The sequence below is a fragment of the Hippoglossus stenolepis genome, chromosome 7, assembly GCF_022539355.2.
Source record: "Hippoglossus stenolepis isolate QCI-W04-F060 chromosome 7, HSTE1.2, whole genome shotgun sequence".
Taxonomy (NCBI): Eukaryota; Metazoa; Chordata; class Actinopteri; order Pleuronectiformes; family Pleuronectidae; genus Hippoglossus; species Hippoglossus stenolepis.
Genome location: NC_061489.1, coordinates 20,319,378 through 20,339,016, shown reverse-complemented (window position 1 = coordinate 20,339,016; position 19,639 = coordinate 20,319,378). Strand labels below are relative to the sequence as shown.

Below are 19,639 nucleotides of genomic sequence, written 5' to 3'. Positions count from 1 at the left end.
CTTTCTCCGTCCCTACTCCCCCCCCCTCCCGCCCTCACCGGCCCTAATTACCCAACATCTCATTCATGTCTCATTACAGCTGAGTCAGCGACTGCGGAGCAACATCAGAACGCTGTTCATCTGCTCCGCACAGAGCAGAACGGCTTTACACACTTAGTCTGCACTTAAACACTCATCTGGGCTCAAACTGCTTATGTTGTAAACCGAAGGTGTATTCGATCCAACAGCTGAGAAGTAATTATAATAATGTATTATTAATGTAAATGAAAGCTCATTTCGATTGATCAGGACATGTTTTTTTTTCACCGATGAACAAGAAAACTACTTCTGATATGTACATTTCAGAAATGTCTTATCGTCCCTCTACTCATCTCTTCCACGTTAGTTACTCACAGGCCTGTGTCTTCCAGCCGTGCCCTTTTCACTTCACTTAAGCCAAAAGAACTGTACTTCCTGAACCCCAGGAGAAATGTGTCAGTGGGAAGAGATCCACTCAAGCGCTGCGTCTCTTGCTTTGCCTTCTTTTCTTAGTTTACAGCAACAACAAAAAAGGTCGGCCCCAAACAACATCCCAAAATGTGCACTCTTTTTTAATACACGATTTATTTCTGTATAATAAAACATAGGATCGACACATTCAAGCCCAGGAGGCTATATCTTTATTGTTTGTCTGTTTGTCAGCAGGATCACTCAAAAACAACCGAACCGTTTTCCATTAAATTTTGTGGGGGGGTGGGGAAACCATTACATTTTGGAGCAGATCCAATTAACCAGTTGGATCCAGGTTTTTCTTTTCTCTTTCGTATGCTGTGATAGCACGTTAGCCTCAGCGATGGTCCCCTTTCTCTCCAAGTGCCCTTCTAGTTGACTTTTTCAGTGCTTTCTCAGTCTCCTTATGAACTCTCTCTCTGAAGTCTCTGTGAGCACAAAGCTATACACACACACACACACACACACTTTAACCTGATGTCACACAGTGTCAAACTGCCATGCAGCGCTCGCTACCAGAGCCCCTTGTGCCTTTTGAAGTAATCCTGCTGGATTAGTTATTGATTCCCCATCATGACTGAACATCATGTTTGTCTTCTTCTTTGTTTCACCTCTAAACAACAAAGGAGAATTTAGTGTCTCTCTCTCCGGAGCATCTCTGCTGTTTGATCTGCTGTTTGTGCACACGTACACGCGCCGCCGTGTGGTTCCTGCATGTGGGTTCACGCTGTTATGTTTTATGTTAGTTTCAGAGTAACACACTGCCTGTGCTTTCATTACAACATTAGAGTTTGCCTCTGTTTCATCCACCGTGAGCCCAGAATGTATTTCTTCACCACCGAGTATTTTCTCTACCTCCGGTCAAGTGGATTTATCCAGACAGACAGCTGGATAAACAGAACTCTGTGGACAGAGCCTTCAGCTCTCGGCAGCCTCACAAAGCCTAATGCACATCCGCATCTATAGATTGACTGGGCAATGGTTGTGTATGTTAGAAAGTTATAATAACATGTTTGTATTGGAGATAGAGGGAGAATAGACTCAGGCATTAGTTTATGTGTCTTAACAGCAATTAGAAATTCCTCACCAGTCAATATTATGTTTAATATTATCAGTTCATTTCTCTTTATTTTGATTATACCTTCTACTATCTCCTCTGCATACATGATATCCATTCCACGTATGTCCGTCCTGAAAGAGGGAAAGAGTTGATCTTTTTCTAAAGGTCAAAGCGAGCATTCAGACCGTAAACAGCATAGTGCGTTGGAATCATTGAAACACGGGGCTGCTTTGGTGAGGGTAAGCTGTTAAACCCAGCAGTGAGATAATGAAAGAAGATCCAGGAAGTCAAGTTTGAATAATAGATTAATGCGTTTAAAAGCCTGTGAGACGCCACAGCGCTTAACATCAGTCTGTAATACACACAGGCAGGATTTTGACTCTCTTGAAAGTTATCACCTTTATCTTTAGCAGGGAAATCAAGCAGATGAAATACTCACATTCACGTTCACATTCAAGTAATCTACCAGGAGCCCTGATCTAAAGTTCTTTGGTGAACACTACACTGGCACTTCTGCTGCACCGATCGACTCGAATCAACACAAGCTAGAAGGCGTTAGTGTGTGCAGACCTCTGAAGCTAATTTGTGGTTTTGTGACGTAAAATGAAATTTACATGATTTCCATAGCCCAATAAAAAAATAGTAGACCCAGCGCTGTATAATGTCGGTTTAATACTGTAACTCCAAAGCTTACATATAATGTCTTCACGCCAAGCAGGACGGGTCGTTTTTAAGGTTAAGAGTAATTTGACAGGGGAGCTTGAATAACTGACAGTCAGTGTAGCCAACTGGTGGAATAAAGTGCAGAGCAGCTTATGAGGTGGAGGAGCTTTTTAAACTGGCTCACGAGAGAAGAACAAAGAAGATGGAGGGGGAGGAGCCAGCAGGGCAAACTTCAAACCTGCAGTACGGAAACCTGCAGGACACATGATCGATCAGCAGGCGAGACTCAGTGCACAGCTGCGTGTACAGAACCTGACCCACGTGCGATGGGGAAGGTGGGGTCCATTGTGTCTGTGAAGGAAATATTGATCGTGGGCTTTGCCCTCATAATAGCTGCAGCTACAGCCTGAGATTATATCTCTTTATTGTTATTATCATCATAGTTTACATTATCAGTATCAGTCGTTGTGAATTAGTGCAATTCTGCAGACTGTGCACAGACTTAATGCAGTGACTCTGTGGCAGAGTTGTGGTTGTTAAAGGATTTAAAACCCTTGAGGAAGGTGAATCTCTGTTTACTTGTACAGAGACAGACCTGAGATAAAGTGATAAGAGAAAATTTGAAGATTGGGGTAAATAGTCAGGGTTTTGGAAATGTATTTTGGATTTGTATGTAACTGAAAACAGGTTAAAGTAGATCTACTTATATATTTGTGATTATCACAGGTAACAGTATGACTGATAACATGGATTCTAGTATCTAGTTCAAGTAAAGACGCCTTGGGATCTAAAAATCCATTCAGTCATGAGCACATTACACCATATGGTTGGCGAGCTCCAAACCTGATAAGTAAAATCCCAGACATAGTGTTAACTGTGAGAATGGAGGGGAAGAGATCCCAGCGGCAACCACAGGAATCAACATCTGGTTCCAACATCTTTGACATCTGACAGAGAGACAGAGAGAATATCCCATTCCAGGAGTGTTCACCATGTATTTCCCCGTCCTTCAGCGGAGTTCTCTCCAGCACGTCCAGACTATAAGTGAAACCAGATGTAAAGCTATAGAGTTCCTTCTCCTACATTTCTCTGAAAAACAGTGACCTCCCAAGATGGTTTCTATCTTGACGGTATTGTATCACTTGCATTTTATATATAGATGCAGCCAGTTCCTTACTTCAGTCGGCTTTGATCAATAGACACCAGCAGGAGTTTGCTGCACTTCAGATGTGACAAAACAACAATTAGTTAAAAATCAGAAAAATATGCATGAATTAGATGAGTCACCTTTTGCTGACACCATCATAGATGTGTTAATTTAATTCTGCCTTTTAGCATTGAGACGATAATGATGATGTTGTGTCGGACTGCGTGACACTGAGAGGTGTTTTCAATACCCTGCATGACTCTTGAATACAAATAGGAAGAACAAAGAATGTGAAACACCTGAATATCTCAATATCATGTTGTCCACTGTAAAATAATTGCTATGTATTTTGCACGTATTTTACACTTATAACAATCTTTGAATCAACATATTGCACATGTACGATATAAATCTGCATGTAAGGGATGTATTGCACATGTAAAGAATATAATCTATGCTGTTATTGTAAATAATATTTTATTCTGTGTTTATTTTTGATTTTATCACCTCCGCTAAGAAGTTTTTCGTCTGGGTTTGTTTGTTTCGTTAGTTGTTTGTAAGTTAGCTGGATCATACAAAAAACTACCGGATGTATTACCATGAAACTTGTTGGAAGGATGCGGTATGGCTCAGGAAAGAACCCTTAAAATCTTGATGCACATCTGGATCAGGAATGGATCCAAAAATATATTTTTCATTTCATTGTGAGATAAGGTGTTTTATTGATTTGTCCTGGATCTTGATTTAAAAATTAGGCCTGTATAGGGGACTGATATTTGAGTGTGTGTAGTTTGGTGCAAATCCAAATTAAACTTCGGATCTGGTGAATTTAACTGTGGCACTGAGTGCAATTCTAGTTTTTACTACATTTCCTCTTGTGCTGCTACTTTTTGGTACAGTTGTGTCAAATTGATCAGGGAAGGCATACGTCTTATCACCTTATCGTAAATCTCAGTAATAAAGATCTGAATGAATTGAGTTCTAAGAATGTTAACAAAATTAAACCATATCATTGTCAGTGCTGTTGTATTGAATTGCAACAGATTGTACGGTCGGGCCCCAGAGTTTATATAAATACAACACTTAGAGACTGATGTGTTGAACAAAAGATGTCGGCCACACACACACACTCACACACTAGAGAATCATTTAGCTTCTTACACACATGTGTATGGAAGTTTATCAGAGTTAATTTAGATGCACATTCTTATGCATGAAAACGCACACAAACACAAGCCCCCCGGAGAATAGATAAGCAGGCTCCGTGGACCGATGACCGTCCCCTGAATAAACAGCCACTCCTTTGTCTGCTGCATCCCACTCATCCTCATCCCTTCCCCACGGTTTTCACCCCACCCCCACACACAGACAAACACACACAAAACCCACAGTGGAATATATGAAAACTCAGTGACTTCGTGTGATGCCTCATAAGCAATCATCTCAACTTACACACACACACACACACACACACACACACACACACACACACACACACACACACACACACACACACACACACACACACACAGAAATGTGAATCAGGGCCTCCTCGCTCTCACACATTAGCTCACCGTAACATCAGGAAATTCATTTGATGACAGTCATTCCTTTGCCCTTAGCGTTTCCCAAATTCTTGGCCTGGATGCTGTGTCCTTTTTCTGCTGACTGCTCAGGAGCTGCACTGGTACGGCGCCAGAGGTTTTTTGCCGGAGTGTGGGCGGACAGAGCGGAGAGGCAAAGGCATGCCTTACTCTGGATATACACTTCGTCTGGCAAAAAAATAGAGCAGTAGTTGTAGAGCTACTGAAATGGGACTTTCTGACAGTTATTTCTATCCATGGCAGATTGAAGGCAAGCTACTGTTAAAGGTTAGATTTGCTATGGATATTTGAGTATTGAGGTGTCAGACAAAGAAGATGGATTTTGGACGGCAGCGTAAGGAAGTGGTTTCTCATTTAGATGCATGCGAATAGGGAGACCTTCTATAAACAGGAAGGAGTTTTTATTTCCATCCCGCAGACGACCGTAAGAGCCAGAGACGTTCTTATGAAAATGCAAAGTGGGTGACTCAGTGAGGCAGACTTCAGCCACTGGTTGGCTTCCAGGTGGTGTGGCTAGCTCGCCTCATTAGAGAATATTATCCAGCGTGCCCCACAGCAACCGCCATGTCCCCCCTCCGAACTCCCACCCTGCGCTCACTGCTGGAGTGGACATTCACCCTTGAAATCTGACAGGAGAAAAAACGTGTGGAGGGTGGAGGAGGATGACAGTAAGAGCCGGGAGCTTCACACAATCAAATGTCGTATTTTCTTTATTAATCTCCCTGCAGCTCCTGATCGAGGGGCAGCTCTAAACATTACTGTTGAAAGAACCTCCAGGAATTAATGACAAGAGTATGTGATGAAGGAGAGGTGGAGAGGAGGAGGAGGAGGAGGAGGAGGAGGAGGAGGATGTGTGTAACAGCTAAGTGTATGTGTGCATGTGCGCTCATGCATGTTACTGTACAAGAAAGAAGTATTAGCAGGGCAGTGTTTTCAGCTTTCCCACATGAGAGAGAACAGAGACTGAAGCTCAGAGAGAAGTGCGGTAAAAAGGATCATATGGACACGTGTGGGTGGACCCGGCCCCAGGTTTCCTTTGTTGTTCTTCTTCAAGAGGACCCTTGTGCTCTCTAAATCTCTCTGTGGACATTCTACTGAGTCAGAGACCTTTTCTTCCCGTCTCTCGCTGAGTGCACTGCGTATTGTCTCGTAGCACACACTCTTATCTCGGCTCAACTGTTTAACATACACATTTTATTATGGGAGAATATTTTTAAAAGCGACTGCAAGAAGAAAATTGCAATTTGTCTTTTAATGCCATGTGTGCCTTTTTTAATATTCTAAACATAATGTATATGTTTCAATTTAAAATGTAAACACAGAATTGTTGAAGACTGGTCTGTTTTCTCAAGATGTTTTTCACACCAAGGTCCTTCTTTGAGAAACGGAGAATTCTCATTTTTCTCAGGTCAGTGCAGCGACTAACAATCATTTTCATTCTCATTCAGTTTGCTGATTATTTTCTTGATTGAAGTAATTGTGTGGGTTGTGAAACGCCTGGATGCTGAGAAATGGCCTTCACGTATATATTCCTAGATCTCAAGCAACATCTGTTAAGTAGCTTGTTTTATTCAAACCAACTGTTGCATATTTCAGTCAATCAATCTTGAAGTATCCTATTGTAAGTAAGTCTTGCCTTCAAAAGTATGAGAAGGTGTGGGGCTAATTTTAGCCTCTTTTCGTGCTGTTGCATGGTAAGATCTCCAAGAGGACATCATATGTTGTAGGCTCAACACATTTTGAATATAAATGTAAAATCGTAAACTGTAAATTAATGCTGCAACATAAATAATTTTTCAATACCAGTATTTATTGATTATTGTCTGCATTAATTGATATATACAGTATACCTTCCTAACATCCAATGTTGCATCTTCATTCTCCGTTACCACTTATTACTGGTTGCTCTGGGTACTGGAGCCAATCACAGTTGAAATTGGGCGAGAGACGGGACTGATCGTCAGTGTGTCACAGGTCTGACACATATTCACACCTATAATTTAGGGTGATGAATCAGCGAAACCTGCGTGTCTTTGGACTGTGGGAGGACGTCAGAGTAGCCGGAGGCAGAGGGAGAACATGCAGCCTCCACACAGAGAAGACGGAACCAGGGTTCAAACCCAGAACCTTGTTGTTGTGAGGCGACACTGCACCACTGCCCCTTTCAACCTAATAATACAGTACATGAGTGAATGTACTTGTATAACAAAGCCTGTTGTTATTGTGACTACTCACTTTTAGAACTTAAAGAAGATTTGACTTCTCAGAAATGTGTCTTTTGAGCCACATTCAAGCCACAAATGCCGAATATAATCGATAGTGTGCTGCTTCAAATAGAGTTCACGTCATGGAGAGAATTTCTAGTCAGAAGCTTAATTGTTCCAACAGCAGCTTAGAGTCATACTAGATTCAAGATGTTTGCAATGTTGTGAACAAGGGATGATCTTGTTATATTGTTGGTGTTTGGTGTCAAGATAATAGTGGTTTTGTGTTGTTACAATGCTCTCATGATTTTGGATTTATTGTTATTAAATAAGCAACTAGTGTCACGATGACACACTCACGCACTCATCCCCAGTGACATCGACTGTTTATTAACCTCATTCCACTTTCACGTGAGCGGCTGCAAATGTGATTTAGGATTGATCTTAAAATCGTATCGATCAGCTGTAACGTTACCGCTTCACCGTGGCCCGGCTTTATTTTTAAGCCTTTTTTTCTTTGGCATTTTCACTGTGATAGTTTACACTTACAGAGGAGAAAAAAAGATGGTGACGGGCAACAAATAACCCGGGTCAGATTTAAAACCAGCAAATTGTCATTGCAATGACCGCACATTATTTAACTCAGATACCAGGACAAGAAGAGTATAACAAGCATTTTCTAAAGAAAGAAATTTGAAATCAACATAATTTCCCTTATATCCCATAGTTGGCTACATGAAAATATCTACACATGCAGATCTAAAGTCCTGCTGTCATTCCTTTGCTTTAGATGATTCAGGTCTATGGAAATGATTTGAGTGCTCTGCTTTTTCTTGTGGGGAATCTGCAGCCATCTCTGTTTAAACTTGACAGGCTTCAAACCTTTGAGTTTTGCGAGTGACAAGCGCTGTGTACTATGTTCTTTGCATCTAAACAAGTTATTTTAACTTCGTACCTCAATGTTTATTTCCACAAAAGATGATTTCAGAAACTTTAATTTCCTGAGAATTAATGTCCAGGTGCTGTTCCAGAGGTGAAGGTTCCTCCTGCACATTGTGATTTGCAGCCAAAGCCCCGAGAAGATTAAGCAAATTAGTTCTTTCTGTCTCCTCTTTCACGACACACTTGCATTCTCGTCTTCTGCAGAAGTGGACAACAAGGCCTGGATTCTGTCGTCATTCCATCCGTTGTTAAATCTCTATATTGCTGCTCCATCTTGAACATTGACAGCCGTCATGCTGCAAAAAACTCTGCACAAAACCATAAAACTACCATTTTTGACCAGTCAGCAACATTCAGTGCTTTTAGCCTCAACCAAAAAGTTCCTTAACCTTCAGAAAGTCCTGCACCATTAGCAGAATTTTTTGGGGGGGGAGTAAATCTATCTCCCTGGGACATAATTTAAAACCATGATTCCTCCGGTGGAATTAAGCGCAGGTTGGGGAACTGACTCCTTCAGAAGGTCCCTGTTTCTCAGGGAAAGTTTCCTCGGTAGAAATTCACCTTTAAATTTTAATCGGGTGGTGTCACTTGTGGGTAAAAAAAAAGTTTCTACATTCTTGCACTGTAGGACATCCATAACTTTGAGGTGCCATTCCCTAAAAGCTGCAACTGGGAACTGTTACTTAATGTCTGGGCACCTCAACTCTGGTACAAACTACAGTTAAATCCACCAGTTTAATACTTTTTCAAATGTACGATGTGCTCAAATAAATACTGAACCAATATAAAGTATAATTTAAATCTGCAACATAACAGAAAACAGCACCGATACATACTGTACATTGGATGAAATACAGCACTCATGGTGTATTTTCATCTGCGTCCACTTACAGAGTTCACTGTAATGAGGAACACTGAGGGAGGGGGAATCCTGGTATGTTACTGATGAAACATGTCCTCAAGCTATGTTGTCGGAAAAATGGAGATGAGAGAACTCTGCTGTGGCTGGAAATTCTTCGGAAGAATTAAATCTCCTTTATTACACATGGTTGTGCGACATGTTTGCTTCGGGACCCGGGCTCCTAATGGACGAGGATAAATACGTAGACACGCACACACACACACACACACTGACTCCAGAGGGAACATGAGCAGCACTGCAGTGAAATTGCACCAGCCATGCCCTGATGTAACAAGATCGTGTCCTCCGTGCAAGCTGAAATCGAGTTTTCTGTTCAGCCACACACAATACGAACGCATAAGCATGTTCCCTTATTTTACCCCTGGAACAGTGGGAGCATTGGTTTGGCAGACAATGGAGAACGATTTCCAGAGAAAGGAGTTCCTGGATATGTGTTCGTCCGTGGGGCAACGTCCTACAACCCTTGTCTTAGTTCCTCTGTCCTCTCTCTATATGCGGTGTTTGGTATTCAGGCTGGCTGTTGCACCACCCTCCCATCTTCCATCCACCCTTTCTTATCATCCCTTCTGCTATCTGTCTTACTTTCCTCCACCCTAACGTGCAGTAGAAGTCATCAATCGCTTGGCAACCAGGGACCCTCTTATCACCACTGCTCTTACTCTGACTCCTCGTTTAGAGATTGATGGTGAGGTCATCAATAGACATAAGGTTTCCACCCATTTTGCTTTAATGTACTTCTCCCCCTCCTCTTTTTTTCTTCTTTTTTTCGACTGTTTTCTTTTCTCCGTCTGGCCTCCATTTCTCTGTCTTCATTTTTGTCCTTCTTTCAGTTTTATCAGTCCAAAGTATTTATTGCACCCTCCCCTGCTCCAGGGACCTATAGTGCAAGTCTTCTGTCACGTGCACTTTAATCTCTTTCACTGCTCGTCCGTTAATTCATCCATTTTCTCTTCTACAGTAGATTTAGAGGAACTCACTTGTAAGGAAAAGTTCTATCAATCTCTTGTGAAAGTTAATATCTTTTCTCCTTCCCTGGATGCTGCTATTGTAGAAAAGTCACAGGTTCAAATTCAACACATATAGTATTTACTGCTGTTATTCTCTATTTTAGAGAAATATTATGATGAAGTGAAGGTGTTGGTTTTTAATTAAAACATTAAAAAAATTAAAGCTTAAATTGTGTTAAATTTAACCATTAGTTCATCTTTGACAAGTAATTTTCTAATCGTCTAGTAAATTACAGTGTGCGTATAATCTGAAGTGAAGGATTTGTTTTAGTGGCTAGTGCTCCTGCGTGCCGTGCACACACACAGGTGCGTTATACATTACTCACCCGGCGGCGGAATTGTCAACTCGGAATCCTCTGCATGTGACATTGAGGCACATACTGGAGGGAAGCAGCATTTCCAGTTCAAAAAGCTCCATACTGGGAGGCTTGGGCACACAGAGGAACACGTGGTGCCGAAGGATGTCGGTGCTGGCGTGTGTAGGTGTGTGCAAATTTTCCCAACTGCGGTGTGAGGCGATATTGTAAATAAAGGTCTCTCTGTTATGTAGGTGTTAGATCCAACCATCTACGTTATCTATAGGGTTATCATTCAAACAGCAGGAGTGACAGAGAGAGAGAGAGACTCAGTAAAAACCTTGTAAAATATGCATGTTGTTTACAGGATGATTTATTCACGAATGGATGAGGATTCCATTACTGTATTGGCTGCTGGTGTGTCACTGATGTTGACCTAAGCTTTTCTCAATGGTACTGTGTAGGTGTTATCTTCTCTTCCATCTCATTCATACTTCCCTCCTGCCCACAGATTTTGACCCCAACCTTGGAATGATGGCTGGAATCACTCCCATGAACCCCATGATGCCCGGCATCGGTATGGTGCCTGGACAGCTCTCCCAGGATTTACCGGTTGTCAAGGAGATCATCCACTGCAAGACCTGCACCCTATTCCCCCCGAACCCCAGTAAGCCATGATATCACATTAATACTACACCAGCTCCCCCAACCACCAATAACCCAACATTTTCTTCAACTACATCTCTTTTGCACCAATATTAGCAGGTAAACGCAGGTTTTATTAAACCGGGGTAAATCTGCAAAAAAAAATTTTAAAAAAGGCAATTGACCTTTTTTCCCATTGCCAGTAGTTTTTTTCACAAAACGTGCCGACATTTGAGAAGCTCACCTCTTTGTCTTGCCAGCGTCGCATTCTGCACGATGTTTTACATGAGCTATTTACACGCCAATGCCTGGAAGTTCAATGTGCGTCACAATGTCATGCAGGAAAAGGTGCAGCTCCAGCATCTAGATCGCCAACAAAAAGATGAAGAGGACGAAATCAACATTTATACCCAACATGCCATGTTTCTATCACTGCCGAGTGGAGCCAGTGCCAATAAAAACCTGTGTCAGTCCGTTGATTGTATCCGTTCCCATTGCAGTGGGTTTTTTGACCAGTGGAAAAGGAATCACACCTTTGAATGCCTCTGATGACGTAACATCACTTGGCCTCGGAAACAGCTGCTTGATAAAACCATCAAAAAAGCTCAATCACAAAACAAGGTCTAATTATTTGTTGTTGTCTTGAGTTGTTTTTGAAGCTTTGACTCACATCTCACGATCTTCCTCGATGGATAGAGTTGCTCATTTCTAATTATCACTTTAATATGTAATTCTTGTGAGTAAAAATTACTTTCTTTATTGATTAATCTGCTAATATTTGTGGGATTAAAATGAGGATCTAAAAATTTGTGGGAAAATGATGAAAAGGCTTCTTCAAATCACTTGTTTTGTCAACAAATCCCCAAAGATAACAAGAGAGAAAACCTCCATGTGTTCACATTTGAGAAGAAATGTTGGTATTTCCATGGCAACTCACTTTGTATACTCTTGACAAGAGGTGTGCTGCGCAAGCTGTTTATATTTATCTCACCTCCGCCTTCCAATTATCCCGAGTTAGAAAACAGGTAGTGGGGGGTCCTTTGATTGATCCCACCGTCGCATTTCAGATTCCCTGCAACAGAAAAGTTTCTGCCTGGGGCCTCTTTTCAAACAGGTATTACATGTCATCTTCAAAGTGAACTAAAACAAAAGCTCTGCACCACAGTTGCGTTGGGGAGCTTACGATGCCTTCATGAAGCAAAACACACACTGTTGTATTCTCTCAGGCAAATATGTGTTTTCTACCACAGCCATACAGCTGTTTCTGAGATATGCATGTGTATCTGTGGTGTTCTTTATGCCATAGTATAAACCGCCAGCGTCACAACATGGTGCAGGGAGAAAAGCTGATTAAAAGTTTAACTTCACTTAGGAACATCTCTCAAGCTCGTCCTCAGGAGCGAAGATAGAGAAATGAACTCGGTGCTGTCACAGGACACATACTGTATAAACCCTGAGGCTGAGGGGAGGGTCTGCTTGTCAAGAAATAACAACTTTAGAGCCTGGAGCCGGCTGTGGCACAACAAGAACTGTTTCCTGTGTTTGTGTCGCCTAATGTATTCATAACTTCTGAAAACTACTGGATGAATTGCCAGAAAACTTGGTGGAAGGGATGCAATATGGTTAACAAAGAATCCATTACATTTTGGTGCGGCTCCAGATCAGGCAGCAGATCCGGGATATTCTTTTCAATTTCCTTAACCTTGCAAGAGAGGGCATTTTTCAACATTTTTATTGATTTGTCAGAGAGTTATGTGAGACTCTCCATGGAAAAAAATCAGACGTATTTATCCAAATAAAAATCTGGATGTAGGTGATTTAGATACGGTTTCATTAGGGGTGTATGCTGTTTTCATCTGCTGTGTGGTAACAAAAAGGGTTAGAAGCCAGTAACTACCTCCAACGTGTAGCTTCAGAAACACAATGTGGCCTTAGCTATAAGGCTTGTTTTCATTTAAGGGAACTGTTGGGCCTTGGTAGAGTTATGCACTCAACTAGGTGCCATTCTAGATTGAATTAATTGATTTTTATGGCTTAATTGATGATATATGGCCCAAAATCAAAGTGTTTCCATCCAAAGTGATGCACGGACTCATCCCTGATTTTGTCCCTTTTTTATTTTCAAACCTACTCTCTACTTTCCTGCTTGTCTGCTCTGTCCCAGATACTCTCGACTCGTTCTTTTGATCTCCATCTCTTCTTAAGATCTCTTTTGCCTGTCACCTATTTCAGTGTCACAGGATGCAGTTAATCTCTAAGCCAGGTATTCAGGCATCTGAGGAAAAACGGTCTACGCTTGATACTGCTCATGAAAGTCAAGTCTTTAAGAAGCCAGCAGGGTTTGGATACGCCCTCAAGAGAATTGCTACCTCAGTTTGGTGGACGGTGCGAGTCTGTGACCTCTGAGTTGTGTTGTTAGGAACCAGCAGCTTCTGGTAGCATCTCTGAAGGCAACTTGGTTCCAATTGAGGGGCCTGAAGGCAATTTGAAGTCTTAGATTAATGTGTTTTGCAAGTTCATTGCTTTTCAACAATTCAAGCAGTCTCTGCTAGGTAAGGGTTTTTTCTGCGATGGGCTCCTCAGGATTGTATTTCTGCAGTTCTTACAGTTATATAGTTCTTTTGTCTTATTATGACTTTGACCTCCAGCCTGCACCAGGTTGGTTTGAAGCCATCTGGAAAGAGTTTGTGATGAAAGTGAACACCTCCAAATTTAAAAGAAAAACATAAGGTAGAAAGATGTGTGGTTCCCAGACTCCGCAGCCGGCTCTGCTTCAGTCTATAGCGACCGAAGGCTGCAATAGGCACCACCAGCATAACACAATGAATCTGTAGTTCAACTGTTGACAGATTAGTTCCATTGTGGGTAATGTAGGCACCATTTTTGTTTATCCCGTGCATTCTATAGAAATAAAATGTGTCTGGTTCTGCGTCCCTTTTGAACTTCTTATAAGTGTCCATCACCCCTCTGAAAATTGTATAATACTGCAATACTCTAGTACTTGAAGAGGGAGCACGAGATCCACACAGTTGAACTGGTGCAGCATGGCAGTGATTGATGCTTTTTACTCAACTCTTGTAGAAAAAAGGGAACTGAGCCTCGAGACAAATCTCTTCATCTACTACTCGATCTACCCACTACCAAGGAGCCACAATCAGGGGTCGTGATTTGTGGGTAGTGACTGAAAGACTGAGATAGATGCTGAAAGCAGCCTAATTAGGTTTCGTTTGCTGGCTGGTGTCTTTACACTGAAAGGAGGCAGTTAAGGTGGATCGGCCATCTACCCGCCTGGACTCCTCTGCAGAGGTATTCCGAACATGATCAACTGAATGCAAATGAGCAAAAACCTACTGCTTCCAGCATCTTAGTTGTGAAAGGTTTCTGGTTTTCTCAACCTTCTCTCTTCTATTTTTCAATCAAAAACACCCTTTGAGACATCACTGTAGGCTCTGGGAACTTGATGTTGACATTTTTATTACTATATAGGCAGTCGCCAGAATCATTATGTTTTGGGTTGTTTGTCCCATTCTTGAGAACATGATATGTCAAAAACACCTTCAGGGAATTTCTTTTAATTTGGTACAAACATTTGTCGGATGAAATGATGAGAATTTGGTGGTCAAGGTCACTGTGACCACATATGAGTGTGGGGAAAAAAACACATTTGTAGACTGAAAGTGCACTGGTTGGCGGAGGCATAAAACTTTACAAATTTTAAGTTTCTATTGGCATTTGCGACATTCTTTACAACTGACATTTCAAGCATAATAGCAACTATTAAAGCTTGTGTTAGTGAATACTGAAACAGTTGCAGCGATTTTACAGCATTTTTACTCAAGCATTTGACAATTATTTCTTCAAATATCACTACTTTGCATCTGAAGAGCATAAATGATAAATAATGATACACCTTGATCATCATGTTCTCCTCTCATTCCCCTATCAGCTCCAGCTTGTGTGACACAGCTTTAGTGAGACATATGCTTATATACCAGACCACACTCAGAGAGTGATACAGAGTGCAAATGCCCCATGGATCCTCCCTGAAGAGCTGGAGGACATGAATGGAGAGACAGACAAGTGGGACATGTCAGGCAACCTCTACAGCTAAAGCAGACTGGACCTGCAGCGAGCAGAGCCAAATTAATTGTTGGGTAGAAAACCTTCTTGGGCTTTTTCCACATATGGCAACAACACCTATGCAATCACTTCACTGAACAAGCATATAGCACCTTTTTTGAAAGTTCTGGAATGAAGCCGTTCAGCACGTTATTGGTTCCACCAGGCATAAAAACATACCAGGCCCTTCACATCACATAAAGATGTAAAATGTGGTTATAAAGTCAGCACTTTAGCATATGTCTCACTAAAGCTGCATCACCTCCGAGTGCGATAGAGCTGATGGGGGAATGAGACGAGAACATGATGATAGAGGCGTATCATTATTTCACACTGTGCTCTCAAAAGTGCCTTTAGATGCAAAGTAGTGATGTTTAACGATGTCAATTGATGAAGAAAATGATGTAAAAATCTGCGCAGCAAGTCTAAGGGAGGAACTAAAGATTATTCCAGTATTCCTTAGTGTAATGATTATTCTCTCCGCTGTGCCATGATTTGTTTGGTCTACAGAATGTTGCAAATGCAAATTGAGGGAAACGTCAATAAGAGTTTCCCAAAGTGAGAACTTAAATCGCCTTTTTTTTCCCGACCAGCGGATAGAAAACCAGATGCTGTATCTGTCAGAGTGCATCTCCTTAAAGCGCTTTTCTTGTAGCGTCCTTCTCCTTTTGTCTTCAGTCAAACTCTCTGCATTCAGCTTTGATCCCTCTTCACAGCCGCGTCTTCCCACTCACCTATTCGTTGCTGAGGTGCTGTAGTACTACCTTTTTGTTTTTCCTCTGAATGGTTTGCAAAGACTCGACACTTTGACCAGTGGTTTTGCTTTGATAGTAAAATTGGACATAAAACTCTGCGTTTTCTGTTTCTCTGACTCTTTGAAACTTCTGAAGGCAGTGTCGAATAGATTTTATAAATTAGCTCTAAGGGAAGATGAAACAGATTCTGTTGAGCTTTGAGGATTCTAGCGTTACCAGAGCGTGCATCCATGTATGTACACATATGCACTGTCGCTTACGCCTGAATGAAGACTGCTGTTTGTCTGTTTCTTGAATATTTGTCGACTAACAGTTGATAGAATTCTTCAGCCGATTAGTAATTGAATATTCAGGGTTTTTTTTATATCTGTTTTTCGTTTGCAGTCACGCACAAAGATGCTTTAAAGTTCCTCTTCTCTTCTTCTCCTGGTATCGATTAATCCCCTAAAAGCGGATGAATAATCAAATTACCCCAACGTCTGTCTCCAAATCTGTCCAAGTGTTGGACAGTGATGATGCGTTACAGCAGCAGACCAGTGGAGGGGCTACACGACACAGACAGAAGGACATAGTGTGTTGCAGCAGCCTCCATGTTTGCCCTAAGTACACTGCTAATATCAAACATACAATGAGTATGTCTGAAGTCTGCAGAAGATGCAAAATCTTGTGTATTTCAGTCCAATACAGCAGATTAAATTCTGGTGTTATTCTTGAAGGAAAAGTTAGTTTTTTTTAACGCATTCGTTCTATAGTATTTTCATGCATACATTCCTAAATATATGCAAATTAATTGGACAAAATATCAGAATAGCATAATGCAGTTTTCACACACTCGGTTATCTTCATAACCTGTCAATATCTTGTCTCTCCCTCCTGTTTATTGCGTCTCTTGTATCCCCACTGTGGACTTAGCATTCTCCCTCTCCTCCTCCTCTCTTTCCTCGGTTTCTCCGTCTGCATTTTTAAATTAACAGCCTTGAAGTCTGTCGCACAAAGTTTATCTGAATCTTCTGTGTTGCACATTTGCATAAAGTGTCCTAATGTGCTGAACAGTGGGGTTCAGTAGCACAGCAGTACACAACAGTCCAAAGTCACAAAAACTTTCTGTTGCAAAACTGAACAATTTTTTTGATCTAAGTTACAACACGACACATTCGGGTTCATGCTGCACTGCACCTGTTCTCCCTCCTGCTCTGGCTGTTCTCCTCCTCTGCTCTCCCCATCGTCACAATCACCCCCTTCAGCCCCTCGTGGACCGAAAAAGGTCAGTCAATTTTCCAACTCTTTGTTGCATCTGCCAACAAAGCTCTTTCTTGCTATCGCAAGCTTTTTCAAGCCAGCTTTACTTTTTCAAGCCATCTCAACTCACAACTAGTTTAATCCTTCATGGAGCAAAACTTCACTCGATATTTTGCTTTAACAGTCGCATTTCAAGAAAAGAGGAGGCAGAGGGACCACAAACAGATTAAATAATGACTACAAAGAGACACAAAACAACCACAAAGAGGTGAAAGATGTCCACAAAGTTGCATAAAACAACGTTCACACAACCACAAAGAGACACAGACAACTAGAAACAATGCAAAATGACCATAAAGAGACAAAAAACACCTTCAGAAGGACCACAAAGAGACACACCCGGTGCATCTCACTTCTTTTGTCGGAGGAGTGGTGAGGTCTTATATTTGTCTGTGTCCAGGGGCCCATCGTCTCATAATCTGTACATAGAATTTATTTGCCATCCATTTATGACACTGAATAATGACTCTAACCATTAATAATGTGAAGTTTATTACAGCTCAGAACCAGGTCTTTAAACTCTCTACTTAAACTGGTCTTCCCATCCACAAGTTTCTGAACTCGCCCCAGATCCCCGGAAGGCATCTTATTAGGAGCCCAGACGACATCAGCTGAATGTGAAGCAGCAATAAAAGCTCCTCACTCTGTCTCGTAGTTATTAGACCAGTCATCCTGCTGAGAAAGCTCCTCATCTCAGCTGTTTGTATCGTGATCTCATCTGTTTTATCACCGCCCAACTGTTGTACCGCACGTCTGCATGAAGAGGGTGCAGCCAATTTGGAACTTTCTCTAAAGCTTAGCTCCCTCCTCGCGATTCTGCTTTCTCCGCTTGTTGTTGTACCCGTTGAATGTCGGGGTTCGGGGTAAATGATGGTCTTCATAGCCCCCTCTCTTTCTCTCTCTGTCTATCTGCTTGTGTGCTTGTAGTGGATGGGCAGAGGGGACATTTAATTATGTGATTGGGAAAATTAAAATTAAAACTCCAGGTCAACAGAAGGGGAATACAAAGTATGGGATGCATATTTGATAATTTATGTCATATAAAATATGTCATTTATATCGTTTAAAATCATTTTCAGTGTGTTTCCTGGCGCTATACGCTCGCGGCAAGCGGAAAAATAGACTCCGCCGAAACCATCGGTGCAGGGGCGAGGCGCCCTGGCGCTGCGCGGCGCATCGCAGCCTATGTGAACGGCACAATTGAGTAACAGGGGGGCGGAAAGGAGGTGCCTGGCTTTCCTTGGCGCGGCGCGCCGTGGCGCTGCGCTTCCACGTCCTGTGTGAACCCGGCGTCAGTCTGTTCCTGAAGTTACATGTAATCAAGTAGTGCCGCTGTAAAACACAAGGGAAAAAAACAAGATTAAAAGCCAAAGTACGCTGACAAGTAGAAGCCATTTTAAAAGAGCTGGTTTAAGTAAAAAAAAAATCCCAGATCTGTCCATTTATGACGATCTGCGGGTTCTCCCTTCTTCTCTTCTTTAAATTCACGACATCCAGATTATCATTGCGATTTGCACCAAATTCACACATTCATAAATATAAGTCCCCTTGACATACAAGATTTGTTTTTCATCAAGATCCATATAAATTATTCTCTGACAAATCAACGGAAATATTGAAAAATATCCTATCTCGAAATCGTAAAGAAAAAGACAACAAAATGATTGGATCCACCCCCTGATCTAGATCCACACAATAATTCAATGGGTTCTTTCCTGACCTGTATCGCATCCTTCCACCAATTTTCATGGACATCTGTTTGGTAGGTTTTGCGTGATGTTTCTTAGAAAAATACAAACCACTAACAGACAGGGGTGAAAACATAACCTCCTTAGTGGTGCTAATCGTATGATTACAAAATAAAACACAGTCCTCCCAAGTTAAGTATCATTCAGTTAAAAGATGACCAGGCACCAGTGATTGTTCTGCAGAAGTTTATCTCACTGCTACTGAACCCCACCAGTGCTTAGTCCTGAAACCCTTTTGATCACACTTGAATCAGAGCAATAGACATCTGAGTTTCTCCACTTGGTGCTGATCCACGAGGCCCTCGTGATACAGCTCAGATATCCAACCAAGGTCAACCCCAGTTCTTTCTCATCATGTCGATATATCTACAGGGGTAAGAGCGTCAGGCCTTTCTAGCAGACACCCAGAAATACATCATCCCAGCTTTCCACTGATTAGCTCGTTCACTCCTCATAGCCCTCGCTAATCACATTCATCATGGATGAGAAGCCTGATCTATTGGAGATTAGATCAGTCAACACTCGTCTGTGTTGAATAAGTGATTTGTGCAATGCAGGGGACCTTCCACATGAGAGGTTTTGCAATCACTCTGTAGCCAAAAGGATTTCATTTTCATGCATGGCATGGTTTGATATTAACATTGATCCAACAGAAAACAATCTGAGCGTGTTGCTCTAAGTTATCATTACTCATGCGTTAAACTTTCATCCTATTTTAAGGTCATAAGTGCAATGTTTT

The 19,639-nt window shown here is 41.7% G+C and overlaps 1 protein-coding gene across 8 annotated transcripts in view; it reads left to right on the top strand.

Moving 5' to 3' along the window:
- Positions 1-19,639, top strand: part of enox2 (ecto-NOX disulfide-thiol exchanger 2) — a 163,445-nt gene that overhangs the window by 111,752 nt on the left and 32,054 nt on the right. For 7 of the 8 annotated variants that reach the window (XM_035161740.2, XM_035161739.2, XM_035161734.2 and 4 more), the window contains one exon: positions 10,846-11,001. The exons of the other annotated variant lie outside the window; for it this stretch is intronic. In XM_035161740.2, coding sequence (XP_035017631.1) covers positions 10,846-11,001 — 156 coding nt within the window. The remainder of the gene's footprint in view (positions 1-10,845; positions 11,002-19,639) is intronic. 8 annotated transcript variants of the gene reach the window in all.